The sequence below is a fragment of the Ahaetulla prasina genome, chromosome 6 (assembly GCF_028640845.1).
Source record: "Ahaetulla prasina isolate Xishuangbanna chromosome 6, ASM2864084v1, whole genome shotgun sequence".
Classification (NCBI taxonomy): domain Eukaryota; kingdom Metazoa; phylum Chordata; class Lepidosauria; order Squamata; family Colubridae; genus Ahaetulla; species Ahaetulla prasina.
In genome coordinates, this window is record NC_080544.1 from 94,097,701 (window position 1) to 94,125,681 (window position 27,981).

Consider the following 27,981-nt stretch of genomic DNA (forward strand, 5'->3'; position numbering starts at 1 on the left):
TGGTCCGCCTGCCATCAGTTCAGTAAAACCTTGCAATACACCTGCAAAGTCATGGACTCAATCATTAACCAATCTATTACCCTTCACCTAGAGACAAACAACCTATTCTCCAACAAACAATTTGGTTTCAGAAAAAAATTATCCTGTAATCTACAACTACTACATTGCAAAAACATGGACTACACATCTTGATTAGGGCAAAGCAATAGACGTAATTTACATAGACTTCTGTAAAGCTTTTGATTCAGTGGTACATGACAAATTACTTTTAAAACTAAAATCCTATGGCATTTCTGGAGTCCTACATAAATGTCAAACATACAAGTGGTCAAAATAGGAAGCGCTTTATCAAATCCTGTACATGTTAATAGTAGTGTTCCCCAAGGCAGTATTTTAGGTCCAACACTCTTCATACTTTACATAAATCACCTTTGTGATCATATTAAAAGCAATTGTGTTCTCTTCGCTGATGATGTTAAACTATTCAACACCACCGACAATGCAACTATCCTTAAAAAAGATCTTGACTGTGTCAGATTGGTCTAACAAGCAGCAACTTCAAATCTCAACCACCAAATGCCTTGCAATTGGCAAACAAAATCAAAACATAAAATATAAATTAGATGGCCATAACCTTGTAGATGACCCTCACTCTGTCAAGGACCTTGGAGTACTCATTTCTAAAGATCTAAGTGCCAAAGCCTACTGTAACAACATTGCCAAAAAGGCACTAAGCGTTGTTAACCTAATCTTGCGTAGCTTCTTCTCTGGTAATATTGTACTACTAAGTAGAGCATACAAAACATTTACTAGACCAATTCTCGAATACAGTTCATCTGCCTGGAACCTGAACTGCATATCAGACATAAATACAATTGAGAGAGTCCAGAGATATTTCACAAGAAGAGTCCTCCATTCCTCTGCCCGCAATAAAACAATTTATGCCACCAGACTTCAAATTTTGGGCTTGGACAACTTAGAACTACACTGACTTAGGTCTGACCTAAGTGTAGTGCATAAAATTATCTGCACTACAACGTCCTACCTGTCAATGACTACTTCAGATTCAACCACAACAATACATGAGCAAATAATAGATACAAACTCAAGATAAACCGCTCCAAACTCGATTGCAGAAAATATGACTTCAGCAATACAGTGGTCAATGCCTGGAATGCGCTACCTGAGTCTGTGGTTACTTCCCAAGCCCCCAAAACTTTAACCTTAAACTGTCTACTGTTGACCTCACCCCATTCCTAAGAGGTCTGTAAGAGGCATGCATAAGTGCACCAGCGTGCCTACCGTCCCTGTCCTAATATTCCTTTTTTTTTTATTTATTTATTTTATTTGCATTTATATCCTGCCCTTCTCCAAAGACTCAGGGCGGCTTACACTATGTCAGGCAATAGTCTTCATCCATTTTGTATACTATATACAAAGTCAACTTATTGCCCCCCAACAATCTGGGTCCTCATTTTACCTACCTTATAAAGGATGGAAGGCTGAGTCAACCTTGGGCCTGGTGGGACTTGAACTTGCAATATTGCAAGCAGTTGCTGTTAATAACAGGCTGTATTAGCCTGTTGAGCCACCAGAGGCCCTTTTAATCTTACTCTTTTCATGTATTCAAATTATGTTTATACTTTTACCTGTTATATATGCTTGACAAATAAATAAATAAATAAAATAAAAAATAAAACTTATCAGAGATATGTATTGCATGATTTTATCCAGCAGGTGGGGTTGGTGGCCTTGAAATAACACAGAAAAGCTGTGAATTGAAAGTATGCATGGTTATTGCTGAATGTGTGCAAATGGCTTAGGGCCAGGGAATGTTTAATTTAGGCAAGCCATTGAAGTTACAGGAAGACATCAAATAAGCAGACATCTCTCATTTGGATCTTATTGCAGTTTCAGGAGAGAGTTGAATAAAACACAGAAATTAGGTGGTAGCTATAGAAAAGTGAGAAGAGCTGCAACTTTTCCTATCTGTCTCACACAAGCTAAACAAAGCTGTTTTTTTTTTAAAGCCCAAAATTTATATGTTTCCTTTCTCCTGAACTGTGGTCAATTCAAAATGTTTATCAGAATTTCCAGAGCATAAGAGTTTGCTCTGGATTTTTAGGCTTTGATACTCCTTTGTGCAATGGGATTTTTGATTTTCTTATTGATAGGCCCTACTATGTGCGAGTTGGGACTAATATTCCTAACACCATTTTCTTGAGCGCAGGCTCTCCTCAGGGCTGTGTTCTATGTCTGCTGTTGTTCACCCTGTTGACCCAAGACTGTTGTGCAAGGTTTGTCACATTGTGAAGTATGCAGATGATACAACAGCAGTAGGCCTTATTCAGGACAACAGTGAGGGTGCTAACTGCCAGGAGATAGAGGGTTTGGTGAACCGGTGTAATAAAAACAGCCTTGTTTTAAATGCTAGAAAAACTAAAGAGATCAGTAGTGGTATTCAGCCAGTTCGATCCAGTTCAGGCGAACTGGTAGCGACCGCGGCGGGAGGCTCCGCCCACCCACCTGGAAATAATCATGTTCCATTTTTGATGCTCTGCACAAGCACAGAAGGTGCTCACATTTGCAAACCGGTGGCGAAGGTAAGTGAATACCACCCCTGAGAGAGATCATTGTCGATTTCAGAAAAGGCAGGCATAGCCACACATCTCTTGAGTGTTAATGATTCATCTGTGGAGGTGGTTAGCAGCATCAAGTTTCTGGGTGTGCAGCTAATGAGTTGGCTGGCTTGGTCGCCCAACATCGAGACGCTGGTGCAGCAGGCAGAGCAGCGCCTGCATTTTCTATGTTGCATGAGAAGAGCACATCTTCCTTACCCTGTTCTTATCACTTTCTATAGAGCAAGGGTATCAAACTGGATTTCTTCAAGGGCCAGATTAGCATTGGAGTTCTCTGCGAGGTGGCCATGGGGTGGGGGTGGACGGACACCTCCTGCAGCACCCTGCAGCCAAAACGGCATAAGGGGGGCCCCGCATCCCGTTTTCGGCTGCCAGAGACTCCGCGGGCTGGTCCTTTGCTATTTCCAGGCTGGCCCTGTGGGCGAGATCCCTGTGGGGTGCTTAAATCTTGAGTTTGACACCCCTGCTCTAGAGGGACGATTGAGAACATCCTATCATGTTGCATTACAGACTGGTTTGGAAGCATCCCTGCTTCAGACAGGAAGGCGGTGCAGAGAGTGGCGAGGGTGGCAGAGAAGATAAATGGCAGTTCACTTCCATCTATCCAGGACATAGCATATAAGCGATGCTTGACCTGCATCCGCAGTATTGTCTGAGGCATTACACATCCTCTTTACGACTTGTTTTCCTTGTAACCTTCTGGGAGGAGGCTTCGTGATATCGGAAGCAGTTTTGTTCCATATAGTAATCATCTTGTGAAGGCTCAAGTTTCCTCTTTCCGATTTGTATCCAAGATGGGCAGTGATTATATAGATAGCATCTATGTATATGTATGGGTATAGGTATATATGTATGTCTATAGCAGGGGTCTCCAACCTTGGCAACTTTTAAGACTTATGGACTTCATCTCCCAGAGTTGAAGTCCACAAGTCTTAAAGTTGCCAAGGTTGGAGACTCCTGGTCTATAGCATGTGTATATATCAGTGGTGGAATTCATTTTTTTTTTACCCCTGGTTATGTGGGCGTGGCTTGGTGGGCATGGTGTGGCTTGGTAGGTGTGGCTTGGTGGGCGTGGCAAGGAAAGGATACTGCAAAATCCCCATTCCCTCCACACTCCTGGAGGAAAGATATTGCAAAATCTCCATTCCCACCCCACTCTGGGGCCCGCCAGAGGTGGTATTTGCTGGTTCTCCAAACTACTCAAAATTTCCACTTCCGGTTCTCCAGAATCTGTCAGAACCTGCTGAATAGCACCCCTGGTATATGTGTGTTATCTGTGTGTACTCTTTTGAGAGCAGGCAACAGAATTTCATTTTTAATGTGTTCTAGTATGCCCACGGTAAAAATGATAATAAAGGCTATCTATTTGAAATTCCATTTGTGCAGACTCTTAAAGAAAATATCAGTGATCAAACAATAAACAGTGCCTCCTTGCTCTACTGAACTGGAGTTGAATGTTAAGAAAACAGCCAAGAATCCTTTTTATAGGCTCTGTTTTGCTAAAGGTATTGAAGCAGAAGTTAAATCACCCTATAGATGTTTTCATTTTTATTCCTGTACTAAGCAAGGGCTTGGAGTAGATGTCTTTCAACTCTAATTCAGTTTTGACTAAGCAGCCTTCAGTAATTCCAAGTTTGCAGACAAGCTTTTTCATTTCCCATGAGTCTAGAAATGCTGAAGTGAACTCATTGCTTTAGGTAACTATTAGTACAATAAAATATACTGTTATTTCAGGGTATTTTTCCCCTATGGCACTAGTATGGCTGCCTGCAGTTTCCATTCTTTTATTCCCATAATGGCATTATGGGACCCCCAACAATCTGCCCTCATAGGGATCCCTTCTAATTCATTATTGAAATCCCTCTGTCAACAGCTACGGTGCTTACAGGCATGCAGCAAAATCCATTTAGCATGTCTTGTGATAAAGATGCCTTAATCACCATTGGGTAACAGGGCTCAAGTGCAGGCTATGGAAATGGCTATGAACAATAGCGTGGTAATAGTGAATATTGTTGTGGCAAATTCACCTAAATAGCATCTGAGGGGAAAACCTATTCACAGCCCTTCACAACTTCGGATAGTTTTGTGAGGCTAAATTCCCATTGTGATCCTTTGTTCCCTGCTGTAGTTGCTCTATTAAGTCTGATAAATAAACCAATTTTACTTTAACATTTAAACGGCCCATTGCTGTTGCCTAAACCAGGTTTTCTTTTAATGAGCATCTATCTATCTTCTTAGGACTCAGGCATCATGTGATTTAGGTTCTCACTTATGCTTCAATTGCAAAACTCATCTCAGCTACTTTGCAGTTTAGACCAACCCTGACCTGGTGAAAGCTACTAATATTGTAGCCACTAATCTAGTATTTTTTCAAACCTGGCAACTGTAAGCCAGTGTGGACTTCAGTTCCCAGAATTCCTTAGGCAGAATGCTGGCAGGGGAATTCTGGGAGTTGAAGTTCACCTATTTAAAGTTGCTGAGGTTTTTTTTTTTTAACAGTGCTTTGTAGCTTTCTCTCCAGGGATGTCTTAATTGGGGTAGAAGAGAGAGGGGAATCAACATGGAACCCACATGGCTGAGGTTTCAAGACGTCTACGATGCTGCCACTGGAAATAGCCTTAATTTAGCAGCTGAGCAGATGATAAAACAAGCAGGCTGGAGGAAATAGGGAAATAAATATCTATAGATATGCAGCAGTAAAAGAGCTTTTGTTAATCAGAATTGATCTCAGATGGGGGGGGGGAAAATTATGACTTTGTGCATATATAGTATATTATTTATCAGTTTTCCATTTAACCTTTACCAAGCTGGACTAGTCACAGTCCATAGTCATAGTCCATAGACATAGTCAAGGCTATGGTTTTCCTGGTTGCAATGTATGGCTGTGAAAGTTGTACCATAAGAAAGGCTGAGCGCCAAAGAATTGAGGCTTTTGAACTATAGTGCTGGAGAAGACTCCTGCGAGTCCCTTGGACTGCAAGGCGAACAAGCAAGTCAGTCCTAGAGAAGATCAACCCCGACTGCTCTTTAGAAGGCCAGATCCTGAAGATGAAACTGAAATTCTTTGGCCACCTAATGAGAAGGAAGGACTCACTGGAGAAGAGCCTAATGCTGGGAAAGATTGAGGGAAAAAGAAAAAGGGGATGGCAGAGAACGAGGTGGCTGGATGGAGTCACTGAAGCAGTAGGAGTGAGCTTAAATGGACTCCAGAGGATGGTAGAGGACAGGAAGGCCTGGAAGAACGTTGTCCGTGGGGTCGCGGTGGGTCGGACACGACTTCACAACTAACAACAACAACAAAGCTGGACCTGGTTAGGAATACTGTTTTGAAGTACCACCATCCCCAGATAACTTAGGTGGTGGGTGATGACAGATGCAGACTAAACCATCTGGGACGCATTGATTGGAGATTTTGCTAAACAAGAGTTCCAGTCTGTCTCACCCTGGCTCAGTTACAGGGAGGAGGGAAGAAAGCATCTTTCCATTGTAAAAAATTAAAACAACCCAACCCAAAGGGCTTCTGTGGCTCAGACTGGTAAGACAGTCTGTTATTAACAGCAGCTGCTTGCAATTACTGCAGGTTCAAGCCCAACCAGGCCCAAGGTTGACTCAGCCTTCCATCCTTTATAAGGTAGGTAAAATGAGGACCTAGATTGTTGGGGGCAATAAGTTGACTTTGTATATAATATACAAATGGATGAAGACTATTGCTTGACATAGTGTAAGCTGCCCTGAGTCTTCGGAGAAGGGCGGGATATAAATGCAAATTTTAAAAAAAACTGCAGTTACACCAGATCTACAGCCGCTAAAGCAGGAGTGTTAAACTCATGGCCCGTGGGCCATATGCATCACGTGCTGGCTCCACCTCTGCCCAATTTTGCAAAGGGGGAAAAAGTCCCGATATGTCATGTGGTGACGCAAGTTTGACACCCCTGCGCTAAAGGAATTAGCTCTCGGGATGCTTGTTGCTTTTATTTAAAGTCTGGCAAATTTATCATTATCCCTAGTTGTAGGAAATATTGATGGCCATTTGCAATGTGCTACTTTTTAATGAACAGCATGGATATTTTTTTGCGGGAAGATCAATATTAGTCTGTTCTTTATATACATTGTGCATTTCTGTTCAGCTGAACATTACTTACACAGAGGTTGTTTAGAGGGGAACAACCCGTTCTAAAATCTATTTTCTATTAGTGTAAAAAGGAATGTCCCTTTTTTTTTTTTTACTCCTAGCAAGAATGATTCTTCAAACAGAATTGCAAATCAAGAATGGATCTTTTAGTTTAATTTGGTTTATATTTGTGTGGTTGTGGAAAGAATTAAAGTTTATCTATAATTTGTTGCTCTGTCACACAGCTCAATACTATTGAAGAGCTGTTCCATATGGAGACTTTTTCTGAACTTATTTTATATGTAGAGCGAGAGCTGAAATTAATCTGATTCAGATACATTTTTGTAATAGGAATTTTGTTCCATGCTTGCATTTATTTTTAAAATCGCAATTCTCTTTGGGAAGCTACAGTGCTTCCTTGATAATGCATCTCCCAGCCACTTCTTTGTTTTCAAATATATTTACACTCATTTATTTGCCTTTTCTAAGCACCTCCCAAATCAATTGATGCTGCATGGTTAACAGTGAGAATGTAAAATAAGCAATATATAAATGGAAAGTCCATCACCCCAAATATGAGTAATGTAAGGAAAAAATAAGTTATTCATCAGGTCAAACCAAAGGTGACTCTAAAAGAATGTTTATAAAGATTTTTGGAATACTAAGACTGAAGAGGTTAGTATCAGGGTTCAAAGTAACAGACCCAAGGCAATCAAGACTCTGAGTTCTGGAGTTTCCACAAAATATGAATTTATTAGGAGTGTCATATTGGCACAGGTGGGGAAAACCCGACTCTGAAGGGCCCGAGGTTTTCCCTACCCGAATCAAAACCCAAAGTTCTTGCCCCCAAGTCACATATCCATCACATAGTCTAATCAGCTCACAGTCCCATCTCCAGCGGGCTTTGGTCCCCCACCCTTTCCAACACCTGGTGGAGCATCCTTGGCTCCCATGGGTAAGAATGTTATTTTGGCTACAGATTCCCCCAGCTATCTCTACCTCCCTGCTCCTGTTCCCACAGCTCCAACCACCCTCGCTGTGGCAGCCCTGAAGATGCTCCCAAAATGGCTTCAGGGCTGACAGATTTATTTCTCTTGTGGGGTATTTCATTGTGTTGGAGCAACCATAGAAAAGAAGTCCATTTTGGTGCAGGTTCCTTTCATTTCTTGCAAGGATAAGACCTTGAGCTATTCTTTGATGCTCTCACAGGATGAAACCAGGGGTGGGATTCAGAAATTTTAGCAACCGGTTCTCTGCCCGGTTGCTGGGTGGGCATGGCCATGGTGGGCGTGCCCTCCTCGGCCTCCTGCACTATGGGGGGGGGGGCGTTTTCACCCTCCTTAGACTCCGGAGGCTTTCATGGGCTGCATGGAGACTACTGGGAGGGGTGGGGTGGGGTGAGGGGGACAGCCACTGCTTGCAACTATTGTTGTGACCCAGGCCCAAGTAGGTAGTAGGAAACTCAGTCAGTGAAAAAACAAACAAACTTTATTTGAACAGCTGAGAATTACTTCATTCCCAGCGTAGTTCAACAAAATTAAAGCAAATTCCTCCCAAAACAAATTCCTTAGTCCTATCGCAAACCTTGGTCCAATTAGGCAAACTCCCAAAGGCCTTTCTTGGCAAACGTTCAGAAGTCACAAAAATAAATGCAAGACGTAGACGAAGCAGAAGACGAAGCTTCCAACGTTGTTTTTTGGCAAAGCCCAAATGCCGGTGCTGGTCTGTTTTAAGCCTTATGGGAGGGGCCAATCATCTCTTGGCCCTACTCCCGAATCATCCTCTTTGCTTGAGCTGCTCTTGCCTTCTGGCAGCTCTTCTCACGCGTGCATTAGGAACAGGCTCCTCCTGTTCCTCTGCCTCACTTCTATCAGTCTCTGGAGGCTCTGGAGTCTGCACCTCACTCCCCGATGGCCCTGACCCCACCTCAGCCTCATTGCTGTCCGATTTCGTTGCCAGCTCCACAGGCTTCTGGCGGACCACAACAACTACTGGTTCAGCAAACCAGAATTAAAATTAGCACCCAGTCGCCCAAACCGGCTGAATCCCACCTCTGGGTGAAGCACAGTTATTATGGGTTAGGCAGTTCCTGATATAACCATTCAGGTTTTTGAAAACAATAAGCAGCTTTTTGAACTGGGCCCAGAAGGTTAGTTGCAGCTAGTGAAGGCAGTGGCAGATACTGTGCTCTACCTTTCTGGCTGCTGCACGCTAAGACTTCTTCACAGCAGACTTTACCCTTAGAATGTCTTGCAATAGTCAAGATGGATGAGGAGGAGGATGATGACATGAGTTATTGCCAAGGTGTCCACATCAGTGGTGCTATTCAGCCGATTCTATCCAGTTCGGGAGAACTGGTAGCGGCAGCTGCAGGAGGCTCCGCCCACTGCCCGGATGTCATCGCGTCCCATTTTTATGCTCTGCACATGCGCAGAAGGTCCTGCGCATGTACAGAGGTGTCGTGTGCGAGCTCGCATTTGCGAACCTGTAGCAAAGGTAAGTGAATACCACCCCTGGTCCACATCCAACATAAGCTGAACAAAAGGTTCCTTGGCCATGGCTTCCCCCTGCTATTCAAGCAGGACGTGAGAGTCCAGGAGAACCAGCCATTCAAGAATGGGTGTTTTGTAAGAGGGTAAAGTCTATCTAAACTAAAGCCAACGCAGATACAGAGTTTTTGGAATGCCCGAATGTTTACAGATAAATAGTATGTCCAATTCATTAAGGTTTAATCTGAGATATTTTTTTTTCTCCCTATCCAGTTAACATCCCTGCATGAATAAAGACAAAGATGGCAGGGGAACAGTTTGGGTTATTTCCCAAAACAAGATTAGTATAATTGCCTATTAATTGAATCATTTCTAGGGTAGCTACTCATCCTTCTTTACAGTCATATTTTTGAAAGGTTGTCTAATTACAGAACATTTTAGCACTGGTGCTCCTCCTTCCAGTGGATCGAATGCAGGCTCTGGGTAGTCCTATTTACATTCTTGGTTATTGATGGAAATTCATGTAGTTTTTGTACCAAGGAGCAGTGGTGGGATTCAGCCAGTTCGCACCACTTCAGGAGAACTGGTTGTTAACTTTCTGAGCAGTTTGGTGAACTGATTGTGGAAGAAATCATTAGGGCAGAGAACCGGTTGTTAAATTATTTGAATTCCACCACTGCCAAGGAGTGTAGGGTCTCCTGCTTGGGCGAGGGGTTGGACTAGATGACCTACAAGATCCCTTCCAATTTTGTTAATCTGTAAGATCTGAGTGCTTTTCTGAGTTCTATCTTAACCACTATACCCATAGTGGTTAAGACAGAATTCAGAGGGCAGAAATAGATTAATGATGATCTATGCAGCAGTATGCTGAGCTTGTCGAGTGAAAGGTCGGCAGTTCAGTGGTTCAAATCCCTAGTGCCGCGTAATGGGGTGAGCTCCCATTACTTGTCCCAGCTTCTGCCAACCTAGCAGTTCGAAAGCACGTAAAAAATGCAAGTAGAAAAATAGGGACCACCTTTGGTGGGAAGGTAATAGCGTTCCGTGTGCCTTTGGCATTGAGTCATGCTGGCCACATGACCATGGAGATGTCTTCGGACAGCACTGGCTCTTCGGCTTTGAAACGGAGATGACCACCACCCCCTAGAGTCGGGAACGACTAGCACATATGTGCGAGGGGAATCTTTACCTTTACCTTTTTATGCAGCAAAGCATTGTCAACTGTAAGGTTCTCTATGTAGAATTGATTTGGAAATGGGTCTGAGATGTTTGTAACGCTGAACCTATGATGAGCACATTATTCATACTTTGAAGCAGGGGTCTCCAACCTTGTCAACTTTAAGACTTTTGGACTTCAACTCCCAGAGTACCTCAGCCAGCTTTACTGGTTGAGGAACTCTGCGAGTTGAAATCCACAAGTCTAAAGTTGACAAGGTTGGAGACCCCTGCTTCAAAGAATCTGCCTTCAATGTGAGTTTTCATACAGATGTCCCTGGCTTTAAAACTCAATTCCTTAAAGCAGCCACCCTTTTTTTCAAGTATGTGCAAATGCTTTAAAAGAAAAATTAAACTGCTTAAATTAAATTAGCAGAGAAGTGGCACACACACAGACATACTGTACACACCAGGTCAGAAGCACGACTTCCAAATAATTTTCAAAGGGTGCACACTTTCTTCAATCCTCAGTAAATGTTTTCTAATCCAAAAAGCTTTCAATATCTTCCTTTGTAGGGAACGCTCTGCTAAGTTTGATTGCCTTTTTTTTTCCTTTTTTGCACCTGTTCTAGCTGAACAATATCATTTCACATCTTTAGGTTTTGATGTGTTCAGAAATCCAAAGGAATGGGGTGGGGGTGGGGAATCTATCCAGGTGAGTTTTGAGAAAGAACTGAGTCAGAAGAGTATCTTATTTCTGAAGCAGAGAATTCAGAACAGCCAACTCTTTCAACCTATAGTAATTTATAAGGGAAATGAGCATACTCAGCCCCAAATCATCACAGTCTCTCTCTCCCCGGATCATTTATTCATTTCTTTTCCCCCAGCTATTCACAAGAGTGGTTTCAGGCTGAAAGCAAAAATTTAAAAAAAACAAAAACACAGAGTGAAGCGAGGCAGAAAAACTCATAATAGCACAGAAAATCATAATGGGGTCACACGGCCCTCGTTCGTTGCATTAGGACACCAGGCTCATTTTCAAGAGTAGGAAGTGCACATTGTCAAGCATTCATCTGAACACAAGCGCAACCTCCTAAGAGCAGTAATGTTGGCACTTAGGAAAACACCATCAACGCCATGCTGACAAGAGGCTTTTCCTAAAGTCTATTAATTATAATGCATTATTAGCTGACCACAATCCGGGAACATTGTCTGAACCTCCAGAAGTAAAGTAATGCCACCATTTAGCTAATACTTTCATGGTTTGATCACCGAGGCTGTTTTAATGATTAGCAAGTTGGTAAAACTGTAACACTGAACTACCTGCCTGCCTGCCTGTCTGTCAGGAATACAGGTGGGATTCCACAGAGTAGACAGCAACGATGTGCCATGGTTTTAGTTGCTGGATTTTGCACTATGCCATAAGCATAGATAGAACATTAGTAGATAGAACTTCTCAAAATTTCCGCTACCGGTTCTTCAGAACTGGTCGGAACCTGCTGAATACCACCTCTGCCTTTGATCCCATCATTTCAGCCACAACAAACTTATCAAGCATTAACAATAACCAGACTTAATACGTTGCATGACTATATCTGCTGTAGCTTTCTCTGATATGATTAAGGCCACACTTGGAATATTGCATCCAGTTTTGGTCACCACGATGTAAAAAAGATGTTGAGACTCTAGAAAGAGTGCAGAGAAGAGCAACAAAGATGATTAGGGGACTGGAGGATAAAACATATGAAGAACGGTTGCAGGAACTGGGTATGTCTAGTTTAATAAAAAGAAGGACTAGGGGAGACATGATAGCTGTGTTCCAATATCTCGGGGGTTGCCACAAAGAAGAGGGAGTCGGGCTGTTCTCCAAAGCACCTGAGGGTAGAACAAGAAGCAATGGGTGGAAACTGATCAAAGAAAGAAGCAACTTAGAACTAAGGAGAAATTTCCTGACAGTTAGAACAATTAATAAGTGGAACGACTTGCCTGCAGAAGTTGTGAATGCTCCAACACTGGAAACTTTTAAGAAAATGTTGGATAACCATCTGACTGAGATGGTGTAGGGTTTCCTGCCTGGGCAGGGGGTTGGACTAGAAGGCCTCCAAGGTCCCTTCCAACTCTGTTGTTGTTATGTTAAATGTATTGTGCGAATACAATTTCTGAGTTTATATATTTATGAATTTGCACAGAGAGGTGGAAAATCAAGCCCTAGCGAGCATAACCAAACCATTAGATTTTTATATTTGGAGTGATGGGGTTTTAACAGAGTTTGATAAAGATGCAAGATTCTTGCTCATATTTTCCTCAACCATAAAAATCATTCTGTTGGCCAGGCCCACTCAAAATCCCTCAGCATAATCTAATTCAAAGGAATGTTTGGGAAGATTAAACTAGTTAATAGGAAAAGAGGATTATATCCTCTACCTGATATGATATCAATGTAGTAATAAAAACAATGGCATTGCGTGAAATCACAGGGGAAACAAACACTGTTTAATTTCCAACCTATCAAAACTGTAGATAATGCATGATTACACAGATAGCACTTCCCTCAAGTTTCTGTTGGATATTGCCTCTGGCAGAATGATTGGTAGGCATGGAATAACAGAGTTGAAAGGGACCCTTGGAGGTCTTCTAGTCCAACCCTCTGCTCAGGCAGGAAAGTTTGTACCATTTCAGACAAATGATTGTCCAATCTCTTCTTAAAAACCTCCAGTTTTGAAGCACCAACAACATCTGGAGACAAATTGTTCCACTGATTAATAGTTCTAACTGTCTGGAAATTTCTCCTTCGTTCTAGGTTGCTTTTCTCCTTGGTTACTTTCCATCCATCGCTTCTTGTTAATTGTTGGCATGCACTGTATTTTCCACAGGGAGATGTTATGAGATAAATGAAGCTTCTTTTTCTTTCTTTCTTTTTTAAAAAAACAGTGACAATATCGGCTTGAAGATAACACTCAGCAACGTTTATTTAACCTGTTCAATTTCAAAATTAGTGCATGCCCCCCTGAATTAGAACCCAGAGACAGGAATGGGACATACCCAGCTCCTCTTTCTTTTCCAAATATTTTGCTGGCCTAGGGGTGGGGGTGGGGCGTGGGAGGGCAAAAATAAAATAGAAACTTTTTTGCCTTTGAAATAGAGAAAAGAACTCTAATCCTTCTGAAATCTTGATTGTAAGATTGGAATTCATGGGAATGACAATGCAAGAAAATTTAAATCTTCGGTGCAGGCCGTCAAACCGGCATAACACTGTCTGTGGAGATTTTTAGTCATCCTGGTCATAATTGTCTCAAAGATGCTTTTTTTCAAATCTGGTCTTGGCACTCGACCCCATCCCCCCCACCCCCCCCACCCCGGAGCTCTTGTTATAGGTAAACCTGGGGGTTTACCTATGGCCTCAGGGTCACCTGTATCAGAATGCAAATGAGGGGGGGAGAGTCTCTTCCTGGAACTGCTGAAAGGACTGCAAATAAATAGTATTCTTCCAACCCTCCTCCCCCATCCTGTCAGAACTAATCCTTCTATAGCCCTCACCATTCTGCCAAAGACCTTCAGCAAAAATAGTTCTCCTTCTCCTTCTCCTTCTCCTTCTCCTTCTCCTCCAAAAACGGTCCAGTTGCCTTTTGGAAAAGCACCTTTGAGATCCATGACACTGTTGTCCATCACCTTATTTCTACCCGTGATGTTGCTGTCTAACTGTGGCATCAGTCCTGCATGGAACCTAATTTTGCTTTGCTCCATGATACGATTCATTAGCGCAGAAAAGTAAGGAAAGGAGTCAAGAGATACATGATAGAAGCATGTTCCCATCATTTTCATAATAAAATGATAGGAAAGAGAATGCCAGTGCTGTAAGATATCTCGAGAAGCATCGGTACCCTGCCTCTCTGAAGTGTCCCCTCCAATGCAAATAGATAGTGATATCAATTGCATTGGTAGGACAAGTTTTTTTTTAAAATTGTATTTAACCAAAGCCAGAGTTCATTTGCCATACTTATTCAGCACATTTAATGTTGATTTTATTTCGCACTGTTCAAAAGCATAGCTCTTCCTATCTCTGTGCATCCATTCCTTTATTTTCAACACATCTTCTGCGTACATTCCTGAACAAGAATCAATTTTTTTTAAATTAAATTTATGTGCCACCCATCTCATCAATAAAGCAACACTAGGTGGCATATAAATACCAATTAAATAGTCCACGACTTACAACATTTTGTTTAATGACCGTTTAAAGTTACAACAGCACTGAACAAAGTGTCTTAGGACTGTTTTCCACACTTACGACCCCTTGCAGCATCCCCATGGTCACGTGATCAAAATTCAAACACTTGGCAACCGATTCACATTTATGACGGTCACGGTGTCCTGGGGGTGGGGGCGGTCACACGAACACCTTTTGTGACCTTCTGACAAGCAAAGTCAGTAGGGAAGCCAGATTCACTTAACAACTGTGGCAAGGAAAGTCATAAAATGGGACAAAACTCACTGAACAAAGGAGTCTCATTTAGCAACATAAATTTTTGGCTCAGTTGCGGTCGTAAGTGGAGGACTGCCATGGTGGCGCAGTGGTTAGAGTGCAGTACTGCAAGCTACTTCTGCTGACTGCCGGCTGCCTGCAATTTGGCAGTTCGAATCTTACCAGACTCAAGGTTGACTCAGCCTTCCATCCTTCCAAGGTGGGTAAACAGAGGGCCCAGATTATTGGGGGCCATATGCTGACCCTGTAAACCACTCAGAGAGGGCTGTAAAGCACTGTAAAGCGGTATATAAGTCTAAGTGCTATTGCTATTTCCTAAAAGCAACACTGGACCCCGGGTATGCCAGTGAGGAGTGCTAAGGAGGAAGAAGGATTTGTGTCAGCAGAAACCGACAGAATATTCTAATTAAGAAAAAAAATGTTGCATGAAATGAAATGTGCAAAGCAATATTAGTGCATGGCGGACCCATTGTAGCCTGAATTTTTTGTAGAAATTTTCAAAAGATCCAGGCCTCTTTCCAAATGTAAGAGAACTGCAGCAGCAGCAATAAAATGGTCCACTTCCATCCATTTTCTTTTTTTTTAAGGACAAAATGGTTAAGGAGGAAAGCATGAAATTGCCACAAAATGCTTTTTAATACGCAGCCTTCCAGCTGGAGGTACCCAAGACTACCAATAGAGGAAGTAAAGACTGACAAGCGATCTGCTAATCTACAAAGTAGATTTCATTTGACTTTCTTTTTTTTTCTTTTTTCTTTTTTAAAAAAGGAGGAATATCGCCACTGTGAATGCATCATCTGATTTCACAAGCTTCCCTTTTGGACCCAGTTGTTTTCTTTCTTCTGTATTTGCCTCCCAAACTACTATCACCCTGACAGCAATTGGAGCTCAATGTCAACTCCCGAAGCATTCCTGACCTGCTCTCGAGTTGTGATAGGCAGGGGGATGGGGAACCGGGCCTGGCAGCTGCAGTGAGGGAGTTGCACTTCAGTCAAAACGAAAGCACATACCAGCCATCTCTATGTCAAGGCCATCTCCACGGAGACCCACAGTGGCCAGAGGGAGGGATTTCTACAACCCACGAAATTGCTTTGTTGGGGAATGTGACTGATGAAATAGCTTGTGGGGAGGGGCGTGAATTAAGTGAGGTCAGAATTGGGTTCACTTGGAATGTGCCGACATGAAACTCCTAATAAATAACTGGATTTCTTTTAAAGCTTGTCCTGAGGGTCATGATTTAATTAGGGCATTGGTCAGAACCCTGACAGCAAGTCAACTCTGACCTCACTTAAATCCTCGACTTACAATAATTCATTTAGTGGCTGTTCAAACGCCACTAGAGCCATTGAAATGGCACAGGGGGAAAAAAAGACTTATGACCGTTTTCCACACTTCTGACCATTGCAGCATCCCCATCATCACATGATCAAAATTCAGACACTTGGCAACTGGTTTGTATTTATGACGGTTGCAGTGTCCTGGGGGATCAGGCGATCCTCTTTTGCGACCATCCGCCAAGCAAAATCAACGGGGAAGCCAGATTCACTTTACAACTGTGTTACTAACTTAACGTCGGCAGTGATTCAACTGAATCACTGGGGCAAGAAAGGTCATAAAATGGGCTAAGACTCACTTAGCAACTGCCTTGCTTAGCAGTGGAAATTTGAGGCTCAGTTGTGATTGTAAGTCAAGAAATACCTGTACAATGGATCGCCAGGAATGTAGGTTCCCCATTAAATCGATAACCCTCCCCTGTAGTTCTTTCCTTAGCCTCTTTTGCATAAGGCTTGTGAGACTCCATAACGCAACATGTTCGTGAGGGAACCGAGAAATTAAGAGACTGCTCTGCAAAATCATCCACTAGTAGTCAGAGAACAGATGTAACCTTCCACGCATTTATATTTTCTTAAACCTGTTTCTCCAGAGTTTCTACTGGCTTGACTCCAAACCTTCCTCCTGCAACAATGCTTCTAAGCTTCTTGGTTAGCTCCCAAATATTCCATTTCAGTTGGTCCCCCAACATTCTTCTTGCTTCGGCGGCGGAATTCTTCGGCAATCTCTTCAAAGGTCTTGCCTTTGGTTTCTGGCACTTTCAAGTAAACGAATAAGACGAAAATGATGAGGAGGGCCGCAAAGACCAGAAAGACATAGGAGCCCAGTAGTTTCTGTGATGGGGGAGAAACAAAGAGAGAAGGCATTTATACCATCACTGATTTCAGGAAGCAATAAACTCACGTTTGTATGGAAATAGCCTTGTTTTGCATACATTCCCGCTGCATCATGTGCATCTCTTTGCATGGTTTCACTCTTGCATTGTTAACAGCTCTGTAAGCCCCACTCTATCGATCCCAGCTTTGCGACAGCCATGACCTGGATTACTGAGTATCACTATAGACACATAGTCTGTGATAGAAATCTGGCAGCAGTTCTCCCAGAGAAGAATTGTTTCCATCCTACGCTACCTGCTCACACACGCACGCTCAATTCACTCGCGCTGCATCAGAAACACAGAGATTGTATAGGACGGGATAGCTTCGCTCGCGCATGTGGTGTCCATACATGCATGTGGTGTCAAAAAACACCGTGATATAGGATGGCATTGCAGGGCAGGTGGAGGGGGTAGGGATGGGCGTGGGCCCATCCAAGGTCGCAACTACCGGTTTGCCTGAATCGGTCCGAACCGGCTGAATCCCACCCTTGCCCTTATCCTCTTCCCATCCAACTGATACCTTCCATGATACGAAGGAACTGTAGCTTCCTCCTAGGCCACATATATGCCTTCAAAATAGAAAGTTGCAGTAGTGCATATTGTAAAAGACCTGTATCCATGACTCAGGTGAGCTGCTAGCATCTTCCATATAGACAATACTGATTTGGATCAAGCTATTCAGCCTTAGCATCTTTCACATGTTTTGAATGCTAGGACCGTTGAGCACTTCAGATCTGAAAATGAAAAGCTACCTGGGAGCAGGTAGTGACTTGAATGTAGCAGGTCACAAAAATCCTGAAAACATCCATGCCTTTTCCCAGTCTTGTGAACTGGGAAAAGTTCATAAGACTGTGAATTTTGAGGAGTTGCAGGGAGGTATTATATTATAACTTTGCTTTGAGATATAATTGGTATTTGTTGGAGGGAGTATTACATTTCTGCCACTATGTACACGTAGCTCTCGGCTTACAACCATAAGTGAGCCCAACATTTATGTTGATAAGTGAAGCATTTGTTAAGTGAATTTTGCCCCATTTCACAACCTTTCTTGGCACCATTGTTAAGTGAATCACTGAAGTTGTTCAATCAGTAATACATTGTTAAGTGAATGTGGCTTCCCCATGGGCCTTCCTTGTAAGAGGGTCACAAAAGGTGATCACATGACCTTGGGACACTGCAATCGTCATAAATATGAGTCAGTTGCCAAGCTTCCGGATTTTGATCACACGATCATGGCGATGACGATCGTTGATCGTGTGATCGTAAGTATGAAAAGTGGTCACAAGTCACTTTTTTCAGTGCTGTTGTAACTTTGAACAGTCAATAAATGAATTGTTGTAAGTCTAGGACTACCTGTAGTGCCCTTCTTACAGTATACTATGTTTCCCCCCAAATATGACCGGGTCTTATATTAATATTTGCTCCAAAAGATGCATTATGGCTTATTTTGGGGGAAATACAATACTAAATGCCTCCATTTGCTGATGATCTTAACTGGGGCTTATTTTGGGGCTTATATTATGAGCATCCTGAAAAATCATGCTAGGCCTTATTTTCTGCTTGGGTCTTATTTTCAGGGAAATAGGATACTAATCCTGGCCCCAAATCCAGTATGGTTGGCATCTCTTTGTCATGAACAGATGAAGCTGAAGACATCTCTTAATGTTTTTTATGACGCTCTATGTCCAAACCTGGCCCCTTGAAGAGTGGTGGACTTCAACTCCCAGAATTCCCCAGCCAGCAAATTGCTTATATTTATAGCTCATGCTGGCTGGGGAATTCTGGGAGTTGAAGTCCACCACTCTTCAAGGGGCCAGGTTTGGACACTTCTGCTCTATGTAATCCAGTATGGAATCCACTCCTATCTTGATGTCATGGTAAAGTCTAAAAATATAATATTCCATTGATCACTTTATCTGCAAGCTAGATATAAAATGATAGATTATTTCTAAACGGCAAATCCTGGACAATCATTCAGCGGTGTAGTTTCAGCATTAAAGAACAAATGGCAAAGTTTCCTTACAGCCAGGTATGGGAAGAACATTCCAATGCAGAAATTGGTGGCCCAGTTGCAAAATCCAGCAATCGCAACAGCTGCTGGGCGAGGACCTTGGCTGAATAACTCTGCAACAATGAACCAAGGAATCGGACCTGGTCCAATTTCAAAAAAGGACACAAAGAGGAAGACGGAAACCAGGCTGACATAGCTCATCCATACAACCTTGGGCTGAAAACAAAAGCAGATGGAACCATATTAACAACATCATCAGTTTTCAGACACAGAAAATGGAAAAAAACTTGAATGGCCATTGTGTTTCTGTGTGGCTATGTGCAAGCCTTATTTACACAATCAAATGTCAGGGTTTTGTTAATTATTTGTTATTTTGGCCGGTGTGTATTGGGTTTTATGTCTGCAGACCAGATTTATATCCCTTATAGATAATTCAAGAGTTGAAGTTGGACTAGTACCCAGGGGTAAAATGCTCCCGGTTCGGACCGGATCGCCCGATCAGGTAGCGATGGCAGCGGGTAGTTTGGAGAACCGGTAGCAAAAATCCTTGCCCTGCTCCCCATGCCCAGCTGAGCTGCGCGATCATCAGAGGTTTTTTTTTTTACTTTTAAAAGCATTTTTTCTTCGGCCAAAAAAATGCTTTTAAAAGTAAAAAAAAAAGCCTCTGATGATTGCGCGGCTCAGCTGGCATCATCAGAACCTTTTAAAAGCATTTTTTCTACAACCTCTTCGGCCGAAGAGGCTGTAAAAAATGCTTTTAAAGGGTTCTGGCAATCAGGCAACTCAGCTGGGATCGCCAGAGGAGCCTTTTAAAAGCATTTTTTCTACAACCTCTTCGGCCGAAGGGGAGGGCAGGGGGTCAATTTACTTTCCGAGGCACCAGAAGGCAGGACAGGAAGCAATGGATGGAAATGGACCAAGGAGAGAAGCAACCTGGGATTAAGGAGAAATTTCCTAACAGAACAATTAACTAGTGGAACAGTTTGCCTTCAGACGCTGTGAGTGCTTCATCACTGGAAGAGACTGGATGGTCACTTGTCCGAAATGGTATAGGGCAATGGTGAAATCTGAACCAGTTTACTGTGGCTGCGCATGAACTCTACGTGCCGGTGCTCTGACGCTCACGCGGCTCAGCTGTGATCGTCAGAGCCTTTTTTTAGTTTTAAAAGCATTTTTTTACAACCTATTTGGCTGAATAGGTAGTAAAAAAATGCTTTTGAAAGTTAAAAAAAAGGCTCTGAGGATCGCGCAGCTCAGCTCTGATAGTCAGAGCCTTTTTTTAACCTTTTAAAAGCATTTTTTACAACCTATTCGGGCAGGAAAAGCGAGTGAGACGGAAAGAAGCGGCAAGCGGGCAAGCGGGCGACTGGGCGATTGGGTGGGCATGGGTGGGGTGCCCAGGGATTTTTGCTACTGGTTCTCTGAACCACCATCCGCCATCGCTACCGGATCAACTGATCCGGTCCGAACTGGGAGTATTTCACCCCTGGTACAGGGTCTCCTGCTTGAGCAGAGGGGCTGTACTAGAAAACCTCCAAGGTCCTTTCCAGCTCTATTATGATTGATTTTTAAAAAAAAAGATAATGTGAACTCTTTTTCTGTCATTCCCTGCTTTTGTCTATCTATTATCCCATTTTACTAGTTAATTGTTTTCTTGTTTACAGATGTTTAATAAATCTCAAGAGATGTTTTGTTTTTGTTTTTGCTAATTGAACTGAGTAGGATATGTGCTTATTCTAATGCGGATAAAGGATTAGGGAGGGTGAGATTTGCAAATTAAGTTGCCAACGACCCACAACATGATTATAACAGAATAGCTCACTACCAAGTAGCAGTGACATTCTGCTAGAGAGATTAGATGTTCAAACATAGTGGATGTTGACAGAACTAATAACTGAACACTTGACACAGGTATCTTACCTGAAGTAGGAGCCCAAGAGTCATTGTTATGGTACACACCATCATGCCTAACAGACCAGCCATAAAGAGGATACGTCTCCCTGCTTTCTCCACCAGGAAAACCTGAAAGTGGGGGGTTTTTTGGGGGGGGGGATTGAGGAGAGGGAAGGAGAGTTAAGTTTTTTGATCGAACAGTCAACTTCAACTTGGCAATGCGACTAAGCTATATTGTGAGTATCAACGCTTTTTGCATCTGGAATCCACTGGGTCCATCACAAAAACTGGCTTTGCACAAAGAGCAACAGAGCTGAAAATCCTCTCTCTTATCAAATTGTAAAGCTTTGGGGCAGAATTTTTAGAAGTTGTGTAAACAGACTGCAGTCTGGATTGTAGGCCAAGAGTCACTTTCTACCCGAGTCAAGATAGTTGTTTTCTGTTTTGTCACATGCATAAAGGTAGAGGATGGAAACAGGCTTTTGGGAAACAAGGAAATCCTCAAAAAATGGAGGGGAGAGCTCAATTGGTTTTCCTTTAATCCATTTTCCATAGAGAGGACCTTTGCTGTTACAGTATAGCCCCTATCTCTGAAATTCTCTAGCTCAGAGAATACCATATTCTATTCCTTTAAGCCATTAGAATAGAATAGAATAGAATAGAATAGAATAGAATAGAATAGAATAGAATAGAATAGAATAGAATAGAATAGAATTTTTTATTGGCCAAGTGTGATTGGACACACAAGGAATTTGTCTTTGTGCATATGCTCTCAGTGTACATAAAAGAAAAGATACCTTCATCAAGGTACAACACTTACAACACTTAATGATAGTCATAAGCTACAAATTTAACACTTAATGATACAATACTTAATGGTGGTCATAGGCCACAATTAAGCAATCAGGAAACAATCAATATCCGTATAAATTGTAAGGACACAAGCAACTAAGTTTAAACATTAAACATGAATGAGGAACTAACATTGGTGTTTTGTTTTTTTTAATTTATTTTTACAAGAAAAGCAAACCTATTCTTGCTTTGAAGCTGGTTTGCATCGCTGGTGAAGCAGAGCACTGCTTTAAAATTAAGCAAAATCCCTTTTAGCAATCTGGAGAATTTTTCTTTCCTATCCGAATGATAACAAATGGTCTTTGAATGGATCCTTGTGTTTTAAGATCACAGTACAGGCTCAGTATGTCCGAGATAGCAATCGGTCATTGACTTTTGTAATAATTGATAGCCTTCTGTTTGTGAAGGTGTCCAGTCCCCTTTAAAAACCGTCTGGTGGTTATAAATTCCATACTTTTAATCCTAATTTCTGGTGGGTTTTCTCTTGCAGAGAGATAAAAAACAAAACTCTGCTGATATAAATCAAGGATTACAACAATACCCTTGGTCATTGGGGTTCATATTCTAAGGAAATAAAACACAAAAGTCTTGTCGTTAAAATGTCTCACCCCTTGGGGAGACTTTGTAATCCTATATCATCATCTCTTGGCTGATATCCAATTGAATTGCTGACCTCAGCACATTTTATTCTGAGTATCAGCTCTTTTCTGCTACTTCAGCGCTCGAAGTTCAAATAAATGGTTACGTCTACCTGTTGGTCTGGACTACCAGTCATTGATTTTCTGATAAAGCTCAGATAATATTTAAAAGCTTGTAGAGAAAAATAAACAGCGGTTGAAACCAGGACAACATAATTTACTACAGTTGTCAAAAGACAAAATTTGAAAAACTGCTGTTTAGAACCAAGATTAATAGAACACTAGGATTCTAACAAAACAGAAATGGGAAAATACAGGTTATAATTCAGACTTTGGGACAATGTCCAAAGCTGTCCTGATATTTTTTTTAAAAAAACCCACTAATGTTTCTTCTTTGTTTCCATGGAATCCTAACTAGATTGCTTCAGATGCAAGCCCCATTCCTTTCTGCAATGCTAAATTCCTTAGGAAGGAATCTTCTACGCTTGGTAGTCTCACACTGTAACATTTCCAAGAAAGGTTCTTAAACCACAAGCTAAAAAACCCCCAAGAGCAATTGGAGAAATGTGGTCAGGATGGGGCACTTGGTGTATCCTTCAGATGTTCTTGACTAAAATTTCTCATGTTCTTGTCTATGCAATCTGGGGTTCTTAAGAACTGAACCTCAAAGCATCTGCAAGGCACAAGCTAAGCTAGATGGCTCTGTGTCTGAATCTGTTATCTGCCTGCCTACTATGCTTCTAACTTGAATTGCACAGAATAGCCTCTCTGGGTAATAAACAAGCACTTCCCTGCTCAACATTATTCCCATGGATGAATATGTCATCAGACTAGTTGACAATTTCCTGGCATTGAGGCAAGTCTAAAACTCTCCTAACAGTCTGGACTTTTAAAAATAGAAGAAGAAAAAAAAGTGGAAAAAATTGTTAACTTCTTGGATGAGAAGTGAAACGTCAGAAAGTCCAGTTGCCTCTTGAAAAATCGCTTTGGGGACATCCAGATTTGTGAGCTTTCCACATTTATTTATTTATTTATTATTTATTTGTCAACCACAACAGTATATATAAGTTTAAGCATGAAATAACCATATGAATTGATACAATCAAAGGGAACCTTAGGACAGGAATGGTAGGCACGCTGGGTGCTCTTATGCATACCCCTTACAGACCTCTTAGGAATGGGGTGAGGTCAATAGTAGATAGTTTTTGGTTAAAGCTTTGGGGATTTTGGGAAGATACCACAGAGTCTGGTAGTGCATTCCAGGCATCAACAACTCTCTTACTGAAGTCATATTTTCTGCAATCAAGATTGGAGCGGTTCACATTAAGCTTAATCTATTGTGTGCTCGTGTATTGTTGCGATTGAAGCTGAAATAGTCTTCGACAGGAAGGACATTGTAGCAGATGATCTTATGAGTTAGATTCAGCTCATGCCGAAGGCGGTGGAGTTCTAAATTTTCTAAACCCAGGATTTCAAGTCTGGTGGCATAAGGTATTTTGTTGTGATCAGAGGAGTGGAGAATTCTTCTTGTAAAATATTTCTGGACACGCTCAATTGTATTAATGTCCGAAATGAGGTGTGGATTCCAGACAGGCAAGCTGTATTCGAGAATTGGTCTAGCAAATGTTTTGTATGCTCTGGTTAGTAGTATAATCTTTCTGGAGAAGAAGCTACATGCACTCAGATGGCCACTACGTGATGCAGAATGCTGGACTAAAAGAATTTAGGGCAGTATTTCTCAATCTTGACAACTTGAAGATATGTGGACTGACCTCAACTCCCAGAATTTCCCAACCAGCAGGAGTTGATGTCCACACATCTTCAAATTGCCAAAGTTGAGAAATATTGATGTAGGATTTTATCTCATGGGACTCATCTTAGGAAAAAAGGCTTTGTTGAGCTTTATAGCTCCACCCAGTGGCAGAACATGGCATTCTCCATTCTACAACAATAAGACAAAAAAGTACAGCTAGTTCTCCACTTACAGACACAATTGAGCCCAACATTACTGTTGCTAAGTGAGACAGCTAAGTGACTTTTTCCCCATTTTACAACCTTTCTGGTCACAGTGGTTAGGCTGAATCACGGCCGTTCTTAAGTTAGTAACATGGCTGTGAAAGTGAACCTGGCTTCACCATTCATTGACTTTGCTCGATCATAAAAGGTGATCACATGACCTCGGGACACGCAACAGTCATAAATATGAGTCAGTTGCCAAGAATCTGAATTTTGATCATGTGACCTTAGGGATGTTGCAATGGTCGTGTGACAAACAGTTGTAAGTCACTTTTTTCAGTACTGTATTCAGTTCCTATGGTTGGATAAATAACACTTCAATCACCAATTTGGACCCACATCAAGCGTGTTACGCATAAATTGCGCTTACTTTTTAAAGTTAATGAAGGCACTGAAAAAAGAGCCACGGTGGCGCAGTGGTTAGAATGCTGTATTGCAGGCTAATTCTGCCAACTGCCAGAAGTTCAGTCCTGACCGGCTCAGGGTTGACTCAACCTTCCATCCTTCTGAGGTTGGTAAAATGAGGACCCAGATTATTGGGGGCAATATGCTGACTCTGTAAACCACTTAGGGCTGTAAAGCACTATGAAGCGGTATATACTATAAGTCTAAATGCTACTGCTATTGCTACTTACAGCAACGACGGTGAATACCGTATTCACAAAGCCGACTCCTATGGTTGCATAAATAGGCTTCTTGACATGAGCTTTGTTGAAAATGTCAGTAGAGTAGTAGAAAATCTAACAAGGGAGACAAAAGTAATCTGTTAGAAGCAGCAAAAAATCCTTTCACCACACCGAGTACGCAAGTTTTGTCTCTGACTTAAATGAAATTTCAGGATGCTGATAGCACAAATTAACTGGCAGCTGTATTTATAAAAATGGAAATATTTCCCAGAATATATTAACAATCCTACTGATACATTGGAGCTGACTTCAACCAATTTCCCCAGTGCCTATGGTTTAGTAATCACTTGTGAAATCTATTATTGGATTGAGCACTGGTGACGTTATGGAGTCAGGTAATGAAATTTCTGCAAGCGAACAACTAAGCTCAGACACTCATTAAGTGTTTCACAGTTCGACCCCGAGCTACAGATATTCATTTCTGTTATTGCATTGCCTAGAACTCCCACCCAGCTGAATAACACTCCCAGATAGGTGTGTATAAGTGATACAAGTAAACATTTAGTATTAATACTATTTGAATAAAATATCCACCTGGTTCAATTCCAAGCTGGGAGAAAGACACTGGAAACATGGAGGCTGATTGGAAAGATGGTTTAATGATGAACAGAACCACATGGGTTCTGGTGCAGCTGACCTCATGTAGTTGAGAGTCGGGCTTTGTACCTTCTCTTGGGCTTTGAACTTGAGATTTCTGTTCTAGAACATGTATTCTATTGGCTGTTGTCAGACTCCCATGGTGCCATGTACAAATCCCAGGAGTTTGTCTAAGGAGCTAAGTTTGGTTGAAGTTTCTGAGGGTGATGCAATGAAAGGGCATTGGGCAATTCCTATTGTGGCTGAGTGCTAATCGTACCTTTGTTTGCTCCTGGGTGAGGGTATTAGCTTATGAATAGAGCTGGCTATGCTTATCTCTTAAGTGCTGACATCTGCTGAGGGCTATTAAGAAAGGTGGGGGCTGCTTTCACTCTGGAAAAACATGTTTCTCCTTTAGAGAAATAAAATATTCTGCCTTTTAAATATTTCTCAAAATATTTCATTCTTCTAGGAGATGGGCGGATGCTAACTTTCTACAATACCAGTCAGCAAAAAAACTCACAGCATTAATTCCAGAAAACTGTTGAGCAATATGAACGCCTATGGCCACTATGAACGGCTGGCGGTAGGTCTCAGTTGTAGCCAGCTGCCAAATGGAGACAGGTTTTTCTTTTGACAATTCTTCTTTCTCTTTCTCCATTTCCTCAATTTCTTTGGTGGGGTCATAGTTTTGTCCTCTCAGTTTTAGTAAATCTAGGAAGGAAACGTTAAAAGTCTTTCTTTATGGAAAAGAGCTCCAGGTAGCCCTCATTTAATGACATTGGATGACTAACTACTTGATCTTAAAGCAAAGCAATTGCTAGGTGAAAAATTGCCAGGTCAGCCCAAACTCTGGGGAAACAGAAGGAAGCCAGGTAAAAGAGTAAACTTTATGGCCCCTCATCCTGAAGCTGACATCTTTCTGTTTACATTTATAGGAGAAGAAGGGATTGTAAGAGAGCAATGATCTGAGGATTCAAACAAAAGCCTTTAGAGCAGAAGTGTCAAATTCAAGGCCCGCGGGCTGGACCCCGTCCATAGGATGCTTAGATCTGGCCCATGGGGCCACCCAGGAAACAGCAAAGGACCGGCCCGTGTTGCCTGTGGCAGCAAAAACGAAGCTTGGGGGCCCCACATGCAGCCCCCTTGAGCTCCATTTTTGCTAGCAGAGGGTTGCAGGAGGCTGCCAGAGCCGCAAATGAAACTTGGGAGCCCGTTTTTACTGGCAAGTCGCTCTGGCCAAAGATGCCCCTGACACGAATGACATCAAGCTGGCCATGCCCACCCTGGCCACGCCCACCCCAGCGCCCCAAGGTCAAACACAACCCTGATGTGGCCCTCAATGAACTCAAGTTTGACACCCCTGCTTTAGAGTGAAACTATGTAGAGTCAAATATACTACTATCCTTATCCAAACTAAGTCCCACTTCTCCTAGGAAGCTACTGTATGACCTGCATTTGTCAACATGATTTTTCAAGCAATTGGAAGAAGTCTTCTTACTTTTTTGGGCTCCTTCAACATCTCCACATTTTATGTACATGTATCTGGGACTTTCTGGACAAATTAGGAGCAGAAAAATCTGCAAGACAGCAGCACCACCTGACAGGGAAAGAAGTAACGGCCAACATTTTGGTGTGCCCAACAAAATATCCAGTCCAAGAACCTGGAGAAAAGATAGAACGGTATCAATCAATTTAAATAAAAACCTTGTCAAGTCAAGACTCTCAGTATTAATAAGGAAGAGTATGTGAAGTGGTGACATCAATAAAACTCTTTCTTAAGGACAGCTTAATATAATATAATATAACAACAGAGTTGGAAGGGACCTTGGAGGTCTTCTAGTCCAACCCCCTGCCCAGGCAGGAAACCCTACACCATCTCAGTCAGATGGTTATCCAACATTTTCTTAAAAATTTCCAGTGTTGGAGCATTCACAACTTCTGCAGGCAAGTCGTTCCACTGATTAATTGTTCTAACTGTCAGGAAATTTCTCCTTAGTTCTAAGTTGCTTCTTTCCTTGATCAGTTTCCACCCATTGCTTCTTGTTCTACCCTCAGCTTCTTATGGTTCATTTCCGTATGAGTAGACTGCAGTCTTTTTTCTTCTGATGGTGATGCTAGCAATACGATTGTTGTACATGTTGGGTATCCTAAAGGTGCTTTTTCAAGAGGCACCTGGACTTTCTTGTTTTTTCCTTTGAAGTTGTTTTGCTTCTCATCCAAGCA

The 27,981-nt window shown here is 42.0% G+C and overlaps 1 protein-coding gene across 1 annotated transcript in view; it reads right to left on the minus strand.

The window, feature by feature from the left end:
* Positions 1-16,767: 16,767 nt before the first annotated feature.
* SLC2A2 (solute carrier family 2 member 2) overlaps positions 16,768-27,981 on the minus strand; it is a 42,187-nt gene continuing 30,973 nt past the window's right edge. The window contains exons 6-11 of the mRNA XM_058188114.1: positions 27,257-27,419; positions 26,279-26,469; positions 25,129-25,233; positions 21,015-21,116; positions 19,107-19,310; positions 16,768-17,039 (exon numbers count right to left, since the gene is read on the minus strand). Coding sequence (XP_058044097.1) covers positions 16,845-17,039; positions 19,107-19,310; positions 21,015-21,116; positions 25,129-25,233; positions 26,279-26,469; positions 27,257-27,419 — 960 coding nt within the window. The 3' untranslated portion in view covers positions 16,768-16,844. The remainder of the gene's footprint in view (positions 17,040-19,106; positions 19,311-21,014; positions 21,117-25,128; positions 25,234-26,278; positions 26,470-27,256; positions 27,420-27,981) is intronic.